General features: G+C 31.6%; 1 protein-coding gene and 1 long non-coding RNA gene across 2 annotated transcripts; one reads left to right on the top strand and one right to left on the bottom strand.

Annotated features, from left to right (window-relative positions):
- Positions 1-372: 372 nt before the first annotated feature.
- LOC110888725 lies at positions 373-3234 on the bottom strand. The gene is made up of 2 exons (XM_022136236.1): positions 2362-3234; positions 373-387 (listed from the first exon to the last, which is right to left on the bottom strand). Exons 1-2 carry the CDS (start codon positions 3232-3234, stop codon positions 373-375), a joined length of 888 nt encoding a protein of 295 aa, XP_021991928.1.
- Positions 3235-15674: 12440 nt separating this feature from the next.
- LOC118484124 lies at positions 15675-18615 on the top strand. Its single transcript, XR_004872778.1, has 2 exons — positions 15675-18240; positions 18391-18615. It is a non-coding gene; the product is annotated as an uncharacterized LOC118484124 (long non-coding RNA).
- The last annotated feature ends 302 nt before the right edge of the window (positions 18616-18917 follow it).

Genomic DNA, 18917 nt, shown 5'->3' with positions numbered 1-18917 from the left:
GGTCTCGAGTCGCAACCAAGGGTTCCGACTCGCAACCTCGGTCTCGGTTCATCATGCTTTGGTCTCGAGTCGCAACCAAGGGTTCCGACTCGCAACCTCGGTCTCGGTTCATCATGCTTTGGTCTCGAGTGTGCTGCTTGCGAGTCGCAACCGGGAGATCTCGAAGAATCACGTTTTGGTCTCGAGTCACAACCAAGGGTTCCGACTCGCAACCACTGTTACGTGCACCTGAATCCTTCTAGAACCTGTCCTATGTACTAGCCAATAGCATTTTGATTTCATGATAATGTGTACTATCCAACCATATTGCACTAACATGTTTCCTTGTCTGATTACTAAGCAAAACGGATCAAAACAAGCATTTTTGAATGTTCATATCTCCTTCATCTAGTTCATAATGCATATTCAAATATTCAAACAATTTAACCAACATTTAATCCTTGGTTTTTAACACAACTTTGTAACAATGAGATAAGACAATCATTAAGCACCAAATTTGCCCTATTTTATCATTATAAATCGGATGGTATAACCATCAAACATTGATTTATGCACACACATGTTCCTTTATCACAATCAAGCATTTATGAGCAAAAATGGCTAAGATAGAGAGATCACTATAACGCTTAACATAATTCGAATGGTTCTAACCCTCTTTTTACCAAACCGTTTATATCTAAAACATGAAGGAGCATAGTTAATCAAGCAAAACATGTTACTATCTCATCAAACAAGCATCTTTACATAAACATCACACACAACAACATTCTTTAAACATTCAATCCAAAAGGGATACTAACCGGCTAGACTTAAGGTGTGAGAATATGATGAATAAGCTTCCAAGCAAGATCCGAAGCTTGAACCGGAATTCCTTGCTATCACCGGTTTTGATCCGAGAGAGAAAGGAGATGAGAGGAGGTTGATGATCTAGGGTTTTAGGGTTTTAGTGAGAGGTAGAGAGTGTGAGAGTTGAGAGAGTGAAATGAATGAGAGTGTAAAGGAGAAAGTGTGAGGGTTTTGGGTTTTTATACCCTTTACAAAGCCGGTACACCCCTAGTGGGTTTTCTCCAAGCATGTTGCGAGTGGGGCTCAACGGCCCAACCGGCCCAAACTTTCACTGTTCACTCGAGACCGGGAGTGGTCTCGAGTCGGGTCCTTGGGGTCTCGGCTCACTTGTAACACACATATAATATACATACATACAACACGTAATAACAGATAATTCATAGGTTTCATTTAATAATATACGTACACGAAATGTTACATGAAGAAGGCTGTCCGGGAAAACCCGAAGTGTCACATTATCCCCAAGTTTTAAGAACTTTCGTCCCGAAAGTTAAGGCAGTCACTGTCAAGCTAGTATGAGTGAGAATGTTTCAACGGGGTGTCACACTAACCGGTCTAAGTCTAAGCTTAATTAAAGACCCGTTAGGATTCTAATAGGTTATTAAAAACCTTCGTTCCAGATTAGGAGCCCAGTAAAAGCTACGTGCACTTGCTATATTTGATTTATACTTTGCTCAAGTAAATACCCTTAACTTATTTTCCCTATACGGGCTTGGGATACGGTACTATAAAAGTACCGCTTGGTCGGGTGTATGTAGTCATTTAAATCGTATTGTGATTGATGTATTTACATAACCTGTTTGATATGTATTATTTGGTGTATGGCCCTTGGGGGTTAAATGACCATGTCCCGGATATCCTTGGCATCGTTCAAAGAAATGGCCACAACCTAAGCACGGGGTGTAGGCGTACACCTGACAGATGCATTATGTAAAAACTGGTATCCCACTATAAGGAATCGACCTTGTGGGCATTATACCTGTGGCGTGTCAGTTAACTTAAGTCCGGCCTTGCAACCGGCCCTAATGGACGACAAATAAGTAAAACTGTATACAAGATTATTTTGAAGAATTGTCCCAAGTTATAAAAATATTTTTGCCGAAGTGCATTCAAATCAATTTTCAAACTCTTTTCAAAATGAGTCAGTTAAGTTTTATTTACCAGTGTAAACTGACGTATTTTCCAAAAAGGCTAAGTGCAGGTACTAGACGAAATAGGCTGGCTACTCCAGGCATCATTACTCAAGTCTCGCAAGCTTTAGATGTCAAAGTCTGTTGAACAGTTTCTTTTTATTTGATCCGCCTGTGGATCTGTTTCGACTGTTTTGTGATACTTAAACATTACAATTTATTCAGTTGAAATAAATCTATCTTTTGATTCCGTTGTGCATTTATATGTTGTGTTGTTTGACTATGATGATATCAATTACGTCACGATACTCCCCACCGGGCCCACCGGTGACACGTGGAAAATAGGGGTGTGACAAACTGGAAGTGTTAAGATTAGCCGACACACTCTTTCAACCAATTTGTACATGTTATTTTTCTGACATTCCACAATAGTTTTGCAAAGTTCAGAAAGAGTTGATACCCCACTTAGCTTAGGATTATTTATCCTTTCAACTTGAAAATTATCCAACTGACCACGTAACTGCTCCCTCTCTTGCTCTGTAAAATCTTTAGGATAATATTTCTCAACAAGAAGAACAATCTGATCAATATTAATCTTTTTTGAACATAAAGTCGCACTAAGAGATAACAACTCTATCGCTTGCTTATTGAATCTACTATCCAGCTCATGTAGTTGTTTGTCCAATGTCTCTGTAAACAAATCTACCCGATAATAATGTTCGAATGTAACATGAAGATCTTTTTTACGAGGCCGATACCGAGTAGAAGTATATGGAGCACTCATATCAGGCATATCTATGTCATGCCTTTCACAAAAAAAAAAACGAACCTTTTCAAATAAAGAATCCCATCCGCTGTTTCTAAAATTAGTTAGACTAGCCTTTGTTGCAAAAACTAACTCCATTGCATTAAGGATGTCTTGGGATTTCTTTTGTAATGCTTGACAAAGCGTATCAGTTTTTGCCATTACTTCTTTCATCAAGTGAAGAACAAGCACAAACTCAAATGATTGCAAGTAACCGTAAGCTATATTAGCATCTCCACGTTGAGAACTAGTAGCATGAACGGTGTCTTCAATTATTCCCTTGAGAACAGCACGGGTGACATCAAACATGTTAACCAAACTACAAACAGATTTAAAATGGGAACTCCAACGTGTATCACCGGCCCTTCTTAATGTCCCTACCTGATTTTGTCCTTTTCTCGATTTGATTTCACCCAATTCTAGTAACTTTTTAATCTCATCCGCCTTCGCCATTTGTAACTCATCATGGCGCTTACTAGAAGCACAAACTACATTAATTATAAAAACTAGGTATGAGAAGAATTGGTGTACTGGAGTCACATCTCTTGAGACACAAACCAAGGCAAGTTGTAACCTGTGAGCAAAAAACAAAAAATGTAATAATCATAAGAGTTTTAGCAATTCACGAAAGTTACCTTGATTCTTAGATGGGTATTTTGGGCTTATGATAAACATACATAACACTCTTTTATTTGGGCTAATTTAGTATTTTATTTGGCTTATATAATATATTTTTTAGAAAACCGGGGGGGGGGGGGGGGGGGGGAGGTCGAACACGTATATACATATTTTTTTTCAGAAAACCGGGGGGCGAACACGTATATACATATTTTTTTTTTAAACCGGGGGGTCGTCAACGTAAATCCCTAAAAATTTCCATACGAAAAACACATACGTAACACTACTAACTGAAAAGTTCGGAGAGTCGGGCGCCCCCCCCCTCACATGCTGCGCCCCTGTTCATAAGTCCCACTACAACCCAGTAAGGACCTAATAAGCCCATTAGAGCTCATAATGGTCAACTCATTAATGTACAATTAATACAACTCATTACCACATAATATGATTTTTTACAACCTAATATAACACACTGAAAACGAATAAGGTCTAACAAATCCTAATATGACTTATTACTCGATAATAGTTCCAACACCGTCGCTAATTGTTTCAAAATACATTGTTATGTGTTTCAAAAATCGTCTTGAAAACCAACTCCCCGTGGCTCAGAAATTCGTAGAATAATCGTTGCTAAAAGATTCTAAAACACCATCCAAATTGGTAAAAGATAACACGTCAGCCATATTTTGAACAAGATGGACCTGCGAACAACGGAGACCACGTCGTTGTACATATGAATTATGATTTTGCTCAATGGTTGTAGTGGACAGATTTACGGTTTAGTTATTAAAAGATTAATATCTCATCCAATAATTCGAATCCACGTTTCCACCTCATCCAAACATGGATAGACTTGTTAGACTGCCCGTAGTGGGGCGTTTTTTTTAAAAAAAATTGCATTATAACGCCCAAAAACGCCCAAACCCCCATTACATGGGGCGTTTTGGGGCGTTTTTTTTGAAAAAAAATCCTCCCGGCGTGATTGTTAAAACGCCATTTTGCTTGGTTGGAGGTTTGACTTATGTTTGACCCACCAATAAGAAATAACTTTGTTTTTTTTTTTTTTTTTTTTTAAGGATTGAATGGGGCATTATGGGGGCGTTATACCCACTACACCACTTTTGCTATAATGCCCCCTTGCTGACTAGGACGCCACATGGCGCAAAACGCCCCATGGTGGGGGCATTATAGTGTTTAACCATTACGCATGGTCTTAGTTATTACACTATGAGCTTATCATTTCTCAAGAGTCAAGACAACATTACTAAAAAGAGCTTGACTTTATAGTGGTTGACTTTTTATTGTAAGAATACACATACCTTATCATAAATCAATTATCATATGAGTAATGCCATATCTCAAAAATTAATAAGTACAAATCTAAAATTCAAACATCATAATATATTTTTTTGAACGGACAAAAAAAAATATTATTTAATATAGCGAGACGCTAGTCACCAAAATTACAAGAAAACATAGTACACCATAAAACATACGTCAGTCGAAACAAACATCATAATATATTACATGGTATAATTTAATTAATACTGTTTCAAACTTACTAATATATATATAAAGAGAAAAAGATTTAAGATATTTATGATAGATATTTTTTTTCAAAGGCATATATGATAGATATTTATGATATATATTTTTTTTTTACTTGCACAGACTAGAAACTTTTTTTTTTATTACTATTTTGTTTTGTTAATTATACGTTCTTCAATATGCCATAGATGGGTGGGTTAATTCAGTAGCTAGTAATCATAAGAGAAATTATTTTAATGAACCTACTTGAAAACTCTACATCACATATATGCAACATATCATATATTACATATATGTAACAATTTTATATTACATAAATACAATATATGATAAATTATATACATTACATATATGCAACACATATTGCATATGTGTAACATACAACATATAATATGTTACATACATGTAATATAAAGTTTTCTGACATTTTTATAGGTTTTCTCGTAACCGTTCCCTAGTAATATATGAATAAGTTTATGACTTGTTCTGATGTTTTAATTCACTTCCATGGTTAGTAGTCTTATCATTTGAAGAAGTTTTATGTCCACTTTTTACTTTTATACATGCTCACTACATAATAAGAAATTGCTCGTCCGATTAAACTTGATTTCACAAAAAAAAAAAAAAAAAAAAATCGAGATTAATCGTCTCCTAAAGAAACCGGACTTCATTTTTTCATAAACAATTTATTTCCCGTTAAGAAAATGGACATCAAATTTATAAAGCAGCAGGACCCAGTATTTATGTAAACAAGTGTTCTTATTAAGAAAAGAAAATAAATGAAGTTTCAACTTTCAAGCCTATTAGTGGTTTATAGTTAGCAACCCCGGACATGAAATCCTTTGACCCTGGTTGTGTTTTATCATCTATTACCCAATCTAAACATAGTTGTTTCTTTTTAGGGCTGACTTTTTATCATAGAAAGATAGTGATAAGACATCATCAATTATCAACCATAATCATTAATCTCATATCTCAAAAATTGATAAAAAAATCTAAATTTCGAACTTTATGAAAATATACAAGTGTCTGTGTTAATTAATAACTAGGTTATAACCCCGTGTAAATACACGGGTTGAATAAATAAATTTTATATAAATAAAATAATATATCTTTAAAACCTTATTTATTGTACGTGTTGAATTAATATAATTTTATATATTAAATAACAAAAAGTTATATCTATAAGAACCATATTTTACGGGTTGAATAGATGTAAGTTTATATACTAAATAAAAAGTTATATTTTAAAACCACGTGTATAACACGTGTTGAATAAATGTAATATTGTTAACAAATAATAAAATAATACATCTTTAAATAACCTCATTTATTACATGGGTTGAATAAATGTAATTTTATATACCAAACAATAAAAAATTACATATTTAAAAATAAGAACATTACACGGTTTGAATAAATGTAATTTTCTGTACTAAATAATAAAAAATATATTTCCTTAAAAAACCCTGTGTATTCTACAAACTAAATAAATCTATATTTATATATCAAATAATAAAAAGTTATATCTTAAAAAACCTCATGTGTTACATGGTTTGAGGAAATGTAATTTTGTATAGTGAAAATAAAAATATTTAATATATTAATACAAAGTTGGGTTTTCGTGATAAAAATAGATTATTCTGTTGTTGCAAAATTTGTTAACGAAGTCTCAATAAATTTAACCCTTTATTTAAAACTCCGTAAATGTATAAATGATAAATAATATTAGTTAATTTTATTTTAAGTTTTGTAAAATTTATTTGATACCAAAGTAAACAAAACGTTGAAATATAATTAATTCAAATAAATCTATACTATATAATAAAAGAAACCACTTTAGGGACACTTGTCATCATGTTAGGCCATCTCTTATAGATAATTATAATTTTAGTTTAATCTTTTTTAATTAATTATAGATAACCATTCTACTAAATATTATTTAGTTTAATATCTTATATTGTAGATGTAATTTTTTACCAAGTTTAAAAAATATGGATTGTAATCGGCAATGTAAGAGGTTTGAACATTGGAGATTGGACACACCCTTCGTGTGTGCTACGCCCCTGATTCTACCATCTTGAAAAAGCAAACTATCAAAAAAAAAAAAAAAAAAAACATCGCCGTTAAATATCATTGTAATGTAAAAAGCAGTCTAACAAAATTAATGGATTTTCTAATTTTCGGAAATTTTCGACATATATGGCTACACCCACCTTCTCCCTTTGATTTCCATAGTTCGTCATTGTCTTTTTTGCATGCAAGAACTGTACTAAATCTTGACCAATGGGTTGTGGTCTAATGACAAGGTAATACATTTTAAAACACTTATGGAAGGTTTTGGGTTCAACTCTCACATTAAACAAGAAATGCATAGTAAAAAAAAACAATATACGCAAAATGTAGAGGTTTTTTTCCTTTTTTTTTTTTTCCTAAAAGGGTGTAGTGATTTGGTGGCGATAACCATGGAGTCCACAGATTTGACAAGGAAGAAGATGGGATGGTTAGGGGATTTTTCAATGTTTCTTTATTATTTTTTTATAAAAGAACCATTTTGGTAATTCATTTTATAACAAGCCATTTTGGTAAATAAGTTTCTCAACTACACCCTTTTGTAAAAAAAAAAAAAAATCGTCAAATGTACACCAAATTTGTATATGTTAACTCGGTAATACTATATAAGTTATATCTTTGACATTATTTGAGTGTGAGACTAACAACATAATTAAAAAAAATACAAATGGGTTGCTTGAAAATATGTAGAGGTATACTTTTATACTTTTTTTAAAATTTTATTTAATTATTTTTAAAAGGTATACTTTTAGAAAAATCGTAAACAAAAACTTACAAGGTGGGTTATAAGAGACTATAATTATAATTTTAGTTTAATCTCTTCTAATTAATTATAGATAATCCTCCTACTAAATATTATTTAGTTTAATATCTTATGTTATAGATAATCCTCCTACTAAATATTATTAGTTTAATATCATATAGATAATTATTATTTAGTTTAATCTCCTTCTCATTTATACATTTACGGAGTTTTAAATAAAGAGTTAAATTTATTGAGACTTCGTTAACAAATTTTGCAACAACAGAATAATCTATTTTTATCACGAAAAGCAAAATTTCTATTAATATATTAAATATTTTTATTTTCACTATACAAAATTACATTTACTCGACCCATGTAATACATGAGGTTTTTTAAAAATATAACTTTTTATTCTTTGATATATAAAATTAGATTTATTCAATTCGTACAATACACGGGTTTTTTTAAGGATAAATATTTTTTATTATTTAGTACAGAAAATTACATTTATTCAAACCGTGTAATGCGCATATTTTTAAAGATGTAATTTTTTATTATTTGGTATATAAAATTACATTTATTCAACCCATGTTATAAATGAGGTTTTTTAAAGATGTATTATTTTATTATTTGGTAAACAATATTACATTTATTCAACCCGTGTAATACACGCGGTTTTAAAGGTATAACTTTTTTATTTGGTATATAAAATTACATTTATTTAACCCGTACAATATGGTTCTTATAGATATAACTTTTTATTATTTAATATATAAAATTATATTTATTCAACCCGTACAATAAATGAGGTTTTTAAAGATATATTATTTTATTATTTAGTATATAAAATTTATTTATTAAACCCCGTGTAATACACGGGGTTATAACCTAGTAATATTATAAATGAGAAGGAGATTAAACTAAATAATAATTATCCATAAGATATTAAACTAATAATATTTAGTAGGAGGGTTATCTATAATTAATTAGGAGAGATTAAATTAAAATAATAATTATCTATAACAGATGGCATAATATGATGACAAATGTCCCTAAGGTGGTTTCTTTTATTATATAGTAAGATTTTACTTTTAAGGTAAATAACATAGCTATATATAAAATTGAGTTAAGTGTCATTTTAGTCCATGTAGTTTATGTAGTTTGAGCTATTTTACCAGTTTAATGCAAATATTTTATTTTTTCTTTGAGTCTAAAAAGGTTTTACTGTTGCCATTTTAGTCTACTGGGTTAAATTCATCCATTTTTTCTGTTAATGAGAAGGACAATTCGGTCATTTTATATGTAATTCTGTTAATTAGAACGGCAATAACAGAATTACATATAAAATGGCAGAATTGTCTTTCTGGTTAACAGAAAAAATGGATGAAGTTAACCAAGTGACCTAAAATGGCAATAGTGAAACCTTTTGAACCACATGCGAAAAATGAAACCAACAGGCGATAATTTCGGCACATTAGATGAAAAACAATATCGCATAAACCTGATGGACAATTAAGTTTCAAACATGCAACTACATGCTATTGTGTACACAAGTCTACATTAGAAAGAGCGTAGTTATGCTGATGAAGCAAAGTAGCAAACCATATTTCACATAAGCGCTTTACTAAATAAATAAAAAACACATAATTTAAGAATTTAAGAAAACAAAATGTATATATGTGTAGGTGCTGAGAGTGCAAAAGTGAAATTACACTAATTTTAACATTATTTTACTAATTTTTGAAAATAACGTTAAAAGTGGCGTACGATTAATCATGAATCATGTAGTGACGTTGATAGCCGAAAGACAAGGAGGTACATGCACCAATCGGTCTTTGTACGTCCTGATTGCTAAGTGTTATGTGCCTTATGTGCCTTATGTCCAAGGCTTGATGCAAAACTACTATCGAGCCGGGGGCTGACTCAGTGGCGAAGCTTGAGATTTCCGACCGGGAGGGGGGGGGGTGAAAACGTATACTTGCGCCCCTGGTCTCATTGGAAGCAGTTTCTCTATTCCAACAGGGTAGAGACAAGGCTGTCTACATCTTACCCTCATCTGACTTTAACTTAGCTTTGCTATTGATGAAATTTACTGAGTATGATGATGACGACGATGATGATGATGAACTTTAAAAGGGTTGAATTTATCCTGACAAGCATACATGACCAAAAACCTTACCAATAACACATAAGCTAGATATATGATAAACTATCGTCGACTAAAGTATGAATCCTATGATAAACTATAAAAAGATGGTTAGCAAAATAGCAAATACTTAAACCTTTGAGGCATCTGATATTCAGAACATTTGTTTTTACAAATTTGACAAACTTCGTATTAAGCATTATTGTAAGAATATAATATTATGAATCATAGAAGTGACGATATAAACATATTATGTTATTCGTAAAATCAATAAAAGTCAATGCTACACACAAGTATTCCGTACATACAATATTGCCATATTGGGAAACAAATTAATTAAGTTATAAAACCGTCGCCACGTTGTGGCGAACTTGTTTTGTTATTTAGTCTGTGTTTATATATGTTTGAAATCACTACGAGCGCGTTGCACACGGAATCGTTGAGAAGAAAAAAAGAAAATGTAGAAAAAAACACTAAAAATAACCAAAAGAAAATCAACTAAAAAAGTTGTATGGTAATGATGTTGTTCGGTAGAAACACGTAGTCAGAGATGAGCAAATAGTAATGGGTACCGGTACCGAATTTCCTGAACCGAAAGATCCTAAGTACCAGTTCGGTACTAACGTTTGGCATTCCTGGTACCGGTTCGCTACTGGTTTTTACCTTCATATACCGATACCGTAACCGATATTTTCGGTACCAATACCGATACGGTATCAGTTGGTACCGAGCTCATCCCTACCCCTGAAACTAAAAAAAGTTGTACGATACCGTTGTTCGTACGGTACCCGTGATCAGGGATGAGGAAATGGTACTGGGTAGTAGTACCAAATTTATCGAACTAAAAGATTATCAAGCTCAATCCTGTACCAACTTTTGGCGTGTTATGTATCAGGTTGGTGTTGTTTTTTACCTTCATGTATCGATAACAAACTGGTATTTTCGATACAAGTATGGGTTAACACCAAGCTATCAAAATTAAAAAGTAAAGAAGATAACAATTATTATAATATGAAAATAATAAAACCATAAAAAACTGTATTTAATATTTTATTATATTACTATTTACTATATTTTATTATATTACTATTTACTGTTCATTTAGTTCATCTATTAATATACAGGAGAATTTTATAATCTATACTATATAATAAAAGAAACCACTTTAGGGACAATTGTCATCATATTAGGCCATCTCTTATAGATAATTATTATTTTAGTTTAATCTCTTCTAATTAATTATAAATAACTCTTCTACTAAATATTATTTAATTTAATATTTTGTATTATAGATAACCCTCTAACTAAATATTATTAGTTTAATTTCTTATTAAAAATATTGAACTATTAACACAACCATGAAAGTAAATTACGAATTGGTGGCTAATAATAAAGTTGCCCACTGAGAAGACAATGGATCATGAATATGTAAAAACCTTTATCCATTATGCAAGACATTCTCTAAGAAAAATATTGAGAAGAAAAATGGATTGAATGAAATTTAAAGCATAACTTCGTATAAATAAAAAAGAAATTGGGCTTTGTATAGGAAAGGAATAGAGCTAACTTTAGTGGACAATTATAATCAAAGCCCAAATCGATTCACTGAAATGGTTTTAATATTTTTTTTTGAATCACTTATATGTTTGACTTAAATCTATACTATATAATAAAAGAAACCATTTAAGGACATTTGTCATCAACTAAATAAAAATGAGTACTTGCTACGGGTGAAGGAGTAAAGAGTTTCAAGAAAAAATCTCCTTAATGTGACTACGGGAAGGCTGTTCCTCCTACATTTCACTGGGGAAGAAAGAAAAAATTGAGTCCTTTCACATTATCACAGAAAAAGGGGATTGCCTCTTAGTCAATTTTGACTGGAAAAAGACCCGGAACCCCATACCCTCTCATTCACTTAGTATAGGCCGAGGAGCTTAGATTCATCTTACTTTTTATAAATGGAAAAAGAGACATAAGTCACGCATTCAAGCACCATCTCTTATAGATAATTATTATTTTAGTTTAATCTCTTCTAATTAATTATAGATAACCCTTCTACTAAATATTATTTAATTTAATATTTTGTATTATAGATAACCCTCTAACTAAATATTATTAGTTTAATTTCTTATTAAAAATATTGAACTATCAAATGGGTCCGCATACTGATCTTAATACATGAAAATGGGCTTAGCCCACTTTTGATTCAGTCTAACTTAATTAGAACTAAAACAATTTAAACCTTAATTATGTCTAGCAATATATTAAAGCATGAGATATTAATATAAAAAACTTAATCTATCTATACTATATAATAAAAGAAACCATTTTAGGGATACATTTACGGAGTTTTAAATAAATGGTTAAATTTATTGAGATTTCGTTAACAAATTTTGCAACAACAGAATAATCTATTTTTATCACGAAAACCAAACTTTGTATTAATATATTAAATATTTTTATTTTCATTATACAAAATTACATTTACTCGACCCATGTAATACAAGAGGTTTTTTAAAATATAACTTTTTATTATTTGATAAATAAAATTAGATTTATTCAATTCGTATAATACACATGGTTATTTTAAGAATATATATTTTTTATTATTTAGTACAGAAAATTATATTTATTCAAACCGTGTAATGCATATATTTTTAAAGATGTAATTTTTTTTATTATTATTTGGTATATAAAATTACATTTATTCAACCCGTGTAATAAATAAGGTTTTTTAAATATGTATTATTTTTATTATTCGGTAAACCATATTACATTTATTCAACTCGTGTAATATACGTGGTTTTAAAGATATAACTTTTTTATTTGGTATATAAAATTACATTTATTCAACCCGTACAATATGGTTCTTATAGATATAACTTTTTATTATTTAACTAGCTTATAGACCCGCGTACTACACGGATTTGAAAATAAAAATAATGCAATTTTATAATATGTAATCTAATTTACATAAATGAATTACTCTTATTAAATCAAACAATGTAAAATCAAGATACACATTACATTTATAAATTTGTAAACACTTCTTTATACACGACATTTGTAGTTTTGCTTGTATTTAACTATCATCAGCAAGTATCAATAGCTTAAGGTCATCTCTACTTTTTACTTTGGACAATGCCACATATTATTGGTCATGTATAAAAACTATTTTTTTAGAAACAAACCAACCTTACATAGCAATTGTTCCTTAAAAAAATTATTAAACTTTTAAATTAATAAATAGGAAGTAGCTAAAGATATAATTATTATTATGCACTATAATATTTATTCATATGAAATATAAATATATATTATTAGTGAATTGAATGAGAAAATGTCATGTGGTATTAATATGACTCTTTTATTAGAATTAGAATTCATATTAAATTTAAAAAGCTTAAAGATCGAATTAACTTGTATTTTAAAAGCTCAATTACATTAGGAAGGAATTGGTGTCTTCCATTGCAGCGCAGTGGTTGTACACATCTCGGTGAGGGCTTGGCCTGGGGTTTTACCCAAGTTCGAGTCCGGGGGGGGGGGGGGGGGGCGTGGTTTTACCTATTCCACGGGGTTTCCGCGCATCTGGGGTGTGCTACGCTTTCTAGCGGTGGTCGAGTAGTCGGCATTTGGACATAGCTCCGAAAGGGTGGGTTTACACGTGGAAAGCAGTTAGCCGTTAAAAAAAAAAGCATTATGAATTGCCAGGTGACATTTTATGGAATGTTCCTCGAAGCCGCTTGTTGCCCCGCCCTCCCTTATATATATATATATATATATATATATATATATATATATATATATATATATATATTTGTATTCTTAACTAATATTAATTAATTGGGTAAATTAATTCAATATTATATATATTCTTTTAAAATATAAAAATTATTATTATTTTGATAGTTTTATTTATCCCTAGTGATTACTATACTTTATATCATTATAATTTATTATTTTTGTTTTTTTAATTATTAATTTTCAATTAAAACAACTCTATTGTCCTTAAAGAAATATTAAACTTTTAAATTACTAAATATTAAATAGCTAAACAAATCTTATGACATATGCAAAATAATTATTGTTATTGTTATGCAATAAAATATTTATGCATACGAAATATTAATATCTATTATTAGTGAATTGAATAAGAAAATGCCATGTGGCTTTAATAGAACTTTTGAATGAGAAATGCCATGTGGCATTAATATGACTCTTTTATTAGAATTAGATATATAAAATTATATTTATTCAACCTGTACAATAAATGAAGTTTTTAAAGATATATTGTTTTATTATTTAGTATATAAAATTTATTTATTCAACCCCGTGTAATACACGGGGTTATAACCTAGTTTAAGATAAACAAATTAATTATTAAGTCAATTTTATAATTTTATACGGGTAGTCAATTAATGATGGATGTTGTCTAATATACCAAACTCTACATTGTGAATACATTTTATTTGAATGGCATAACACTATATAGATATATAGCAACGGGTCAGTAAACACTAGTGAAACCCATAAAATACAAAGTTATACACATCATGAAGATTTAAATCACACGACCTCTCTTAGACTCTTACTCCAAGCTCTTAAGCTTCTATCCAACTTTAATCCACAAAACGAACACAATTAACAATTTAAGGTCTTCCACCGGTGGTTCCAATGAACTTATGATAGAACTCTTATTGTTTCTGCCTTCCAAAATATACCACTTATGTCATCCTATTATTTAGAGAATTTAATTAACAAATTACAATTATTGTGAACCAAAGAGGTGACTATATAAACATATTATACTATTCATAAATTCACTCAAAGTCAATGGTACACATATGCCAAACTGGGCGGCTAAGGTTAAGCTAATAGTGTCAGGCAAGCAGCTGATTGGCACTCCCCTGTTGGCTCGACAAATTTACGTTTTTATCCCGCTTTAAAATTACGATTTTGCCATCAGTTTAAAATTATGTTATAAAAATAAATTTATGTTTTTGCTCCAAGCTAAAAATTAAAATTTTTCCCTCGGTTCAAAATTATGATTTTGCCCCGTTTAAATTTACACTTTTGAAATTAGTTTTTTTCCCTTAAAATTACGATTTTGCCATCGGTTCAAAATTATGTTTTAACCCCCACTTAAAAATAAATTTACGCTTTTGCTCCCAGCTAAAAATTTCAATTTTGCCCTCGGATCAAAATTACGATTTTGCCTCGTTTAAATTTACAGATTTGTCATTAGGTTTTTTTTCTCACAGCTACGTTACGATTTTGCCCTCAACTTAAATTTACAAGGTTGCCCCCAGTGTAAAATTACAGTCATACCGGCAGCTGCCTGACACTCCACCATTGATCCATTTAATTTACGATTTTATCCCCGAATTAAAATTATGATTTCGCCCTTAGTTAAAAATTACGTTTTTCCCATCGTTTTAGTTTTTGTTAGCAAAAATATAAAAGTGTTTTGTTTTAATTGGTTAACTCCATTTAATTTTTCCCGTGTCAAAGAGCTGCTTAACATTCGCTCATTAGTCTTGAAAAATTACAGTTTTGCCCTGAGCCGAAAATTACGGTCTTATCATCATTTTAGTTTTTTTCCTAGCAAAATTATAGTAGCGTTTTTTAATTGATTGCGATTTATTCGACCGTCGCCACGCAATGCGGGCGGGGCAACTACTACTTCCGTACATTGGACATTGGGGTAATAATAAATTAACTTAATTAATATTAATATATATTAATAAACCACCTAGAATAAACCAACTAGAATGAATAGTAGCAAGTAGGTGATTCACCTGCCTTTCTCCTTCACGCTCTTGGTGTCCTTCGGCCTACCACGTTGTCGAAGAGTTTGAGACCTGTTTTGTAGGTTTGATTTTTCTGGCTTATATCTTCATCTCATCTCTGTCAATATTTCACTTTTGTGTTTGTCTGTTGATGGATTTCTCTCATGATCTTGTGTTGAAAATGGTTCGATGATGGTGATGACGGAAGACCGTTTGGGTGTACGATGGTAAACCTGAGGTCGATGGCTTATGGAAGGTGCTCCGATGATGGCGTAGTTGGAGCGTCTTTGAGGTTTACGTTGCTAAACCCTAAATCGCTAAATTTGGTGCGGCGTTGGCCACAAGGAAGGGCTTTTAGGATTTTTGATACTAAGCCCTAAATCATTCATTATAGGGCATGCTTGTGTCGTCTCTTAGGGTTTACAATATATAATAAACCCTAAATTTGTCATTGGTACACACGAGACTATGATGAGTCTCGAAATCAAGTCAGTATGTTGCCATGGCGTGGCAGCTGTGGAGGATGGCAGGTTATCACCTGCAACCTCTATTGCAGCCATGGTGGCTTGGTCCTTTTGCACTCTCTGAGCCTCACAAGTTGTTAAACGTTGTTTGGAGCTTAGTATTTGGTTTTCTTCATGTTGAACAAACCTAGCTGTTAGAAATGTTCAGCCGGATCCCACTGTGGTACATGAGGCGGTGGATGAGATTAATATATATTGTATGTATGTGTGTTTTGTAGGCATATATTCACCAAACGCTTACCGTCGTTTTGTATGGGAGTTCATTAGAGATCCAGAGAGAATCAGGTTGTTTCCTAACTTTGCATCTTTTTGCTGGCATGATAAGTTTTTTAACAAGAAAAGAAAAGAAGTTACAATATGTTGTAACGAATCATTTTGAAAAAAAAAACTATAGAAATGTGAACACCTATAAATATTTGGTCAGAGTTGGGGAAAGGGATGGGCTGGGTAACGAGTCAAAAGATGTACTTTTTTATTTAGATCTAAACGGGTCAAGTTGAATGGAATTTTGTCTCATTTTCTTTGATGATCAATATATGTTACTCCAATAGCAAGCTAATGTTTAGAATAAAACGATTCAAGTGGAGTTAAGCATTAAAAACACACATTTGGGCGGATTTTGAGTTCTGACCTGTTATTTATTTGTTTATTTTATCTCTTACAAATAGAGCATATCCTGAATCAACCCATCCATTAGTACGTTGGCTGAAATTGCAATTTTCTTATGACTATCTTGCCTACTACTTGTAAAGAAGTGTTTCTTCATTTTATTTTTGGCAATAGAAGTCGTTTGTTTTCATAGATATAATGAATTATTATAAAAGTATGACATGTGACTTAAGACTACAAATATATAATCATCAGTTTTGTTTAACATGACTGATTTTACAATATACACCGTGAGCCATACTTGAAATCATCAATCGGGTGAGGATTTCAAGATCGCTACATCTACAACAATTCTAGAGCAGGGGACTTACTAACGCTATGCCTACATATCTAACCAGGTATGTTTGTTCGTTGACTTTACAAAATAAACATGTAGGAGGCAGACTCATATGTGTGTGACTATTTGGAAAATGGATTAGCTTGGTTGTGTTTTAGTTTAGAACTTGATCCGGTTTTGACCCGCAACTCAACATATGTGGAACGCGTTTTGGTTAGCGTCTTTAGATGTCGAGTTTTTTGATGCAAATTGTATGGACATTTCCTTCGACTCTTTGAGAACATGAGGAACATGGACATTGTACCAAGAAAATTTAGTGTTTACGTTATCAAGGTTATATTAGACTGAATACCCGCAGCTCTTTAAACCGGGTTCGGCTCTATATTAATGAGACATAGGCATTGAATGGTTAGCCTGCCCTTTTTTTCTATTCCATCTCATTCCATTCCGGGGTAGGCGACTAATACTAATCTAATAAATGAAATGAAGTAGTCGTCGTCTGACCAATCGGTTCGGACACATGCTTTGTTGTTATTTCCCATTGATAGTTTTCTTAATTGTTGTTTGGCGTTGATAATATGTTTTTTTTTCCTTTTGCATGAATTAGCTTACAATTTTCCAATTTGTTATCATTCAACGTTAGTTGTTATTACTCTATGCAGGTATGTATTAGTGTTTTTTTCCCAAATTATTGACTTATCATACATGTCTTAATGAGTTTGCATTTTCATTTCAGTCTTAAGTGTATTGTAAATTGTTATATTTGAGATTTAGTAGAGGCCAATCAAAGCTTTCTAAATTTGTTTAATTTTGGTTGTTATTTTTCTACATTGATGCATTTGTTTATTGTTGGTGAAGTTTGAAGTTATTTATGACAATGATCTGGATACTTCAGTTTTCCTAGCCCATGGAATCTTAATAACTTGCCAAAATTACAAGGGTCAATGCCTGTGCTGTTCACCGTAACTTTGCTGGTGTTATGGTTACCTTGGCTTTACATAGGGATGCTATTTTCGTGTTTTTGTTGGTGCTTCGAAAACCATTGCTTCTATATAGAAGTATTACGATTGGTATGTTGGTTATTGGAATTTTAATATAGTTCCTATATTTCTAGCATGGTCCTTTCCTATAGAGTGCATATATGGCTTATAAATGGTTAAAGTTGTGTATTATCTCGAAAATGTGATGTTAATGTTTTCCACATTTTTGCATACTTTCAGGGGAGAGCCCGAATGTTGGTATAGTGTCCTTGGTAGTGAAGCCGATGCTTTTGGAAGCTAGGTCCTTATTGCATATCATAGCATTTCCTGTTGGATAGCTATAATGCTATGGCAGTTTTAGATTTAGTTTTTGGTGTTGCTTATTAGAACATCATGTTAAATTTTAAAGTTAAATTTGTATTTAGTGCGTTTTTTATAAAATTGATTCGCCAGATATTTACCGTGTCCGTTCTATACCTTCGACTCATCAGTTAACATATGTACCATAGATTTTTTCGAGTGCCTAATTGCCTATACTTCCACGAAACACATGGTTTCCACTTACCATTATGAAACGAATTGATACCGATTGATGATCGCCCTTGGCACAACGCGCCACCAGTTTGATAAGACTAGTTTATTTAAAAACGAAACTACCAATTGTCTAAGCTCGCATACGGAATAGTACCTTATCCATTATGTCAGGACAATCTTTGCTAAATCCAACTTATTTTTAATCATATCCAATTCCAGTTTTTTTTTTTCTT

The sequence above is a fragment of the Helianthus annuus genome, chromosome 11 (assembly GCF_002127325.2).
Source record: "Helianthus annuus cultivar XRQ/B chromosome 11, HanXRQr2.0-SUNRISE, whole genome shotgun sequence".
NCBI classification, from domain to species: Eukaryota; Viridiplantae; Streptophyta; class Magnoliopsida; order Asterales; family Asteraceae; genus Helianthus; species Helianthus annuus.
The sequence above is the reverse complement of the archived record's forward strand: the minus strand, read 5'-3'. Positions and strand labels throughout refer to the sequence as shown.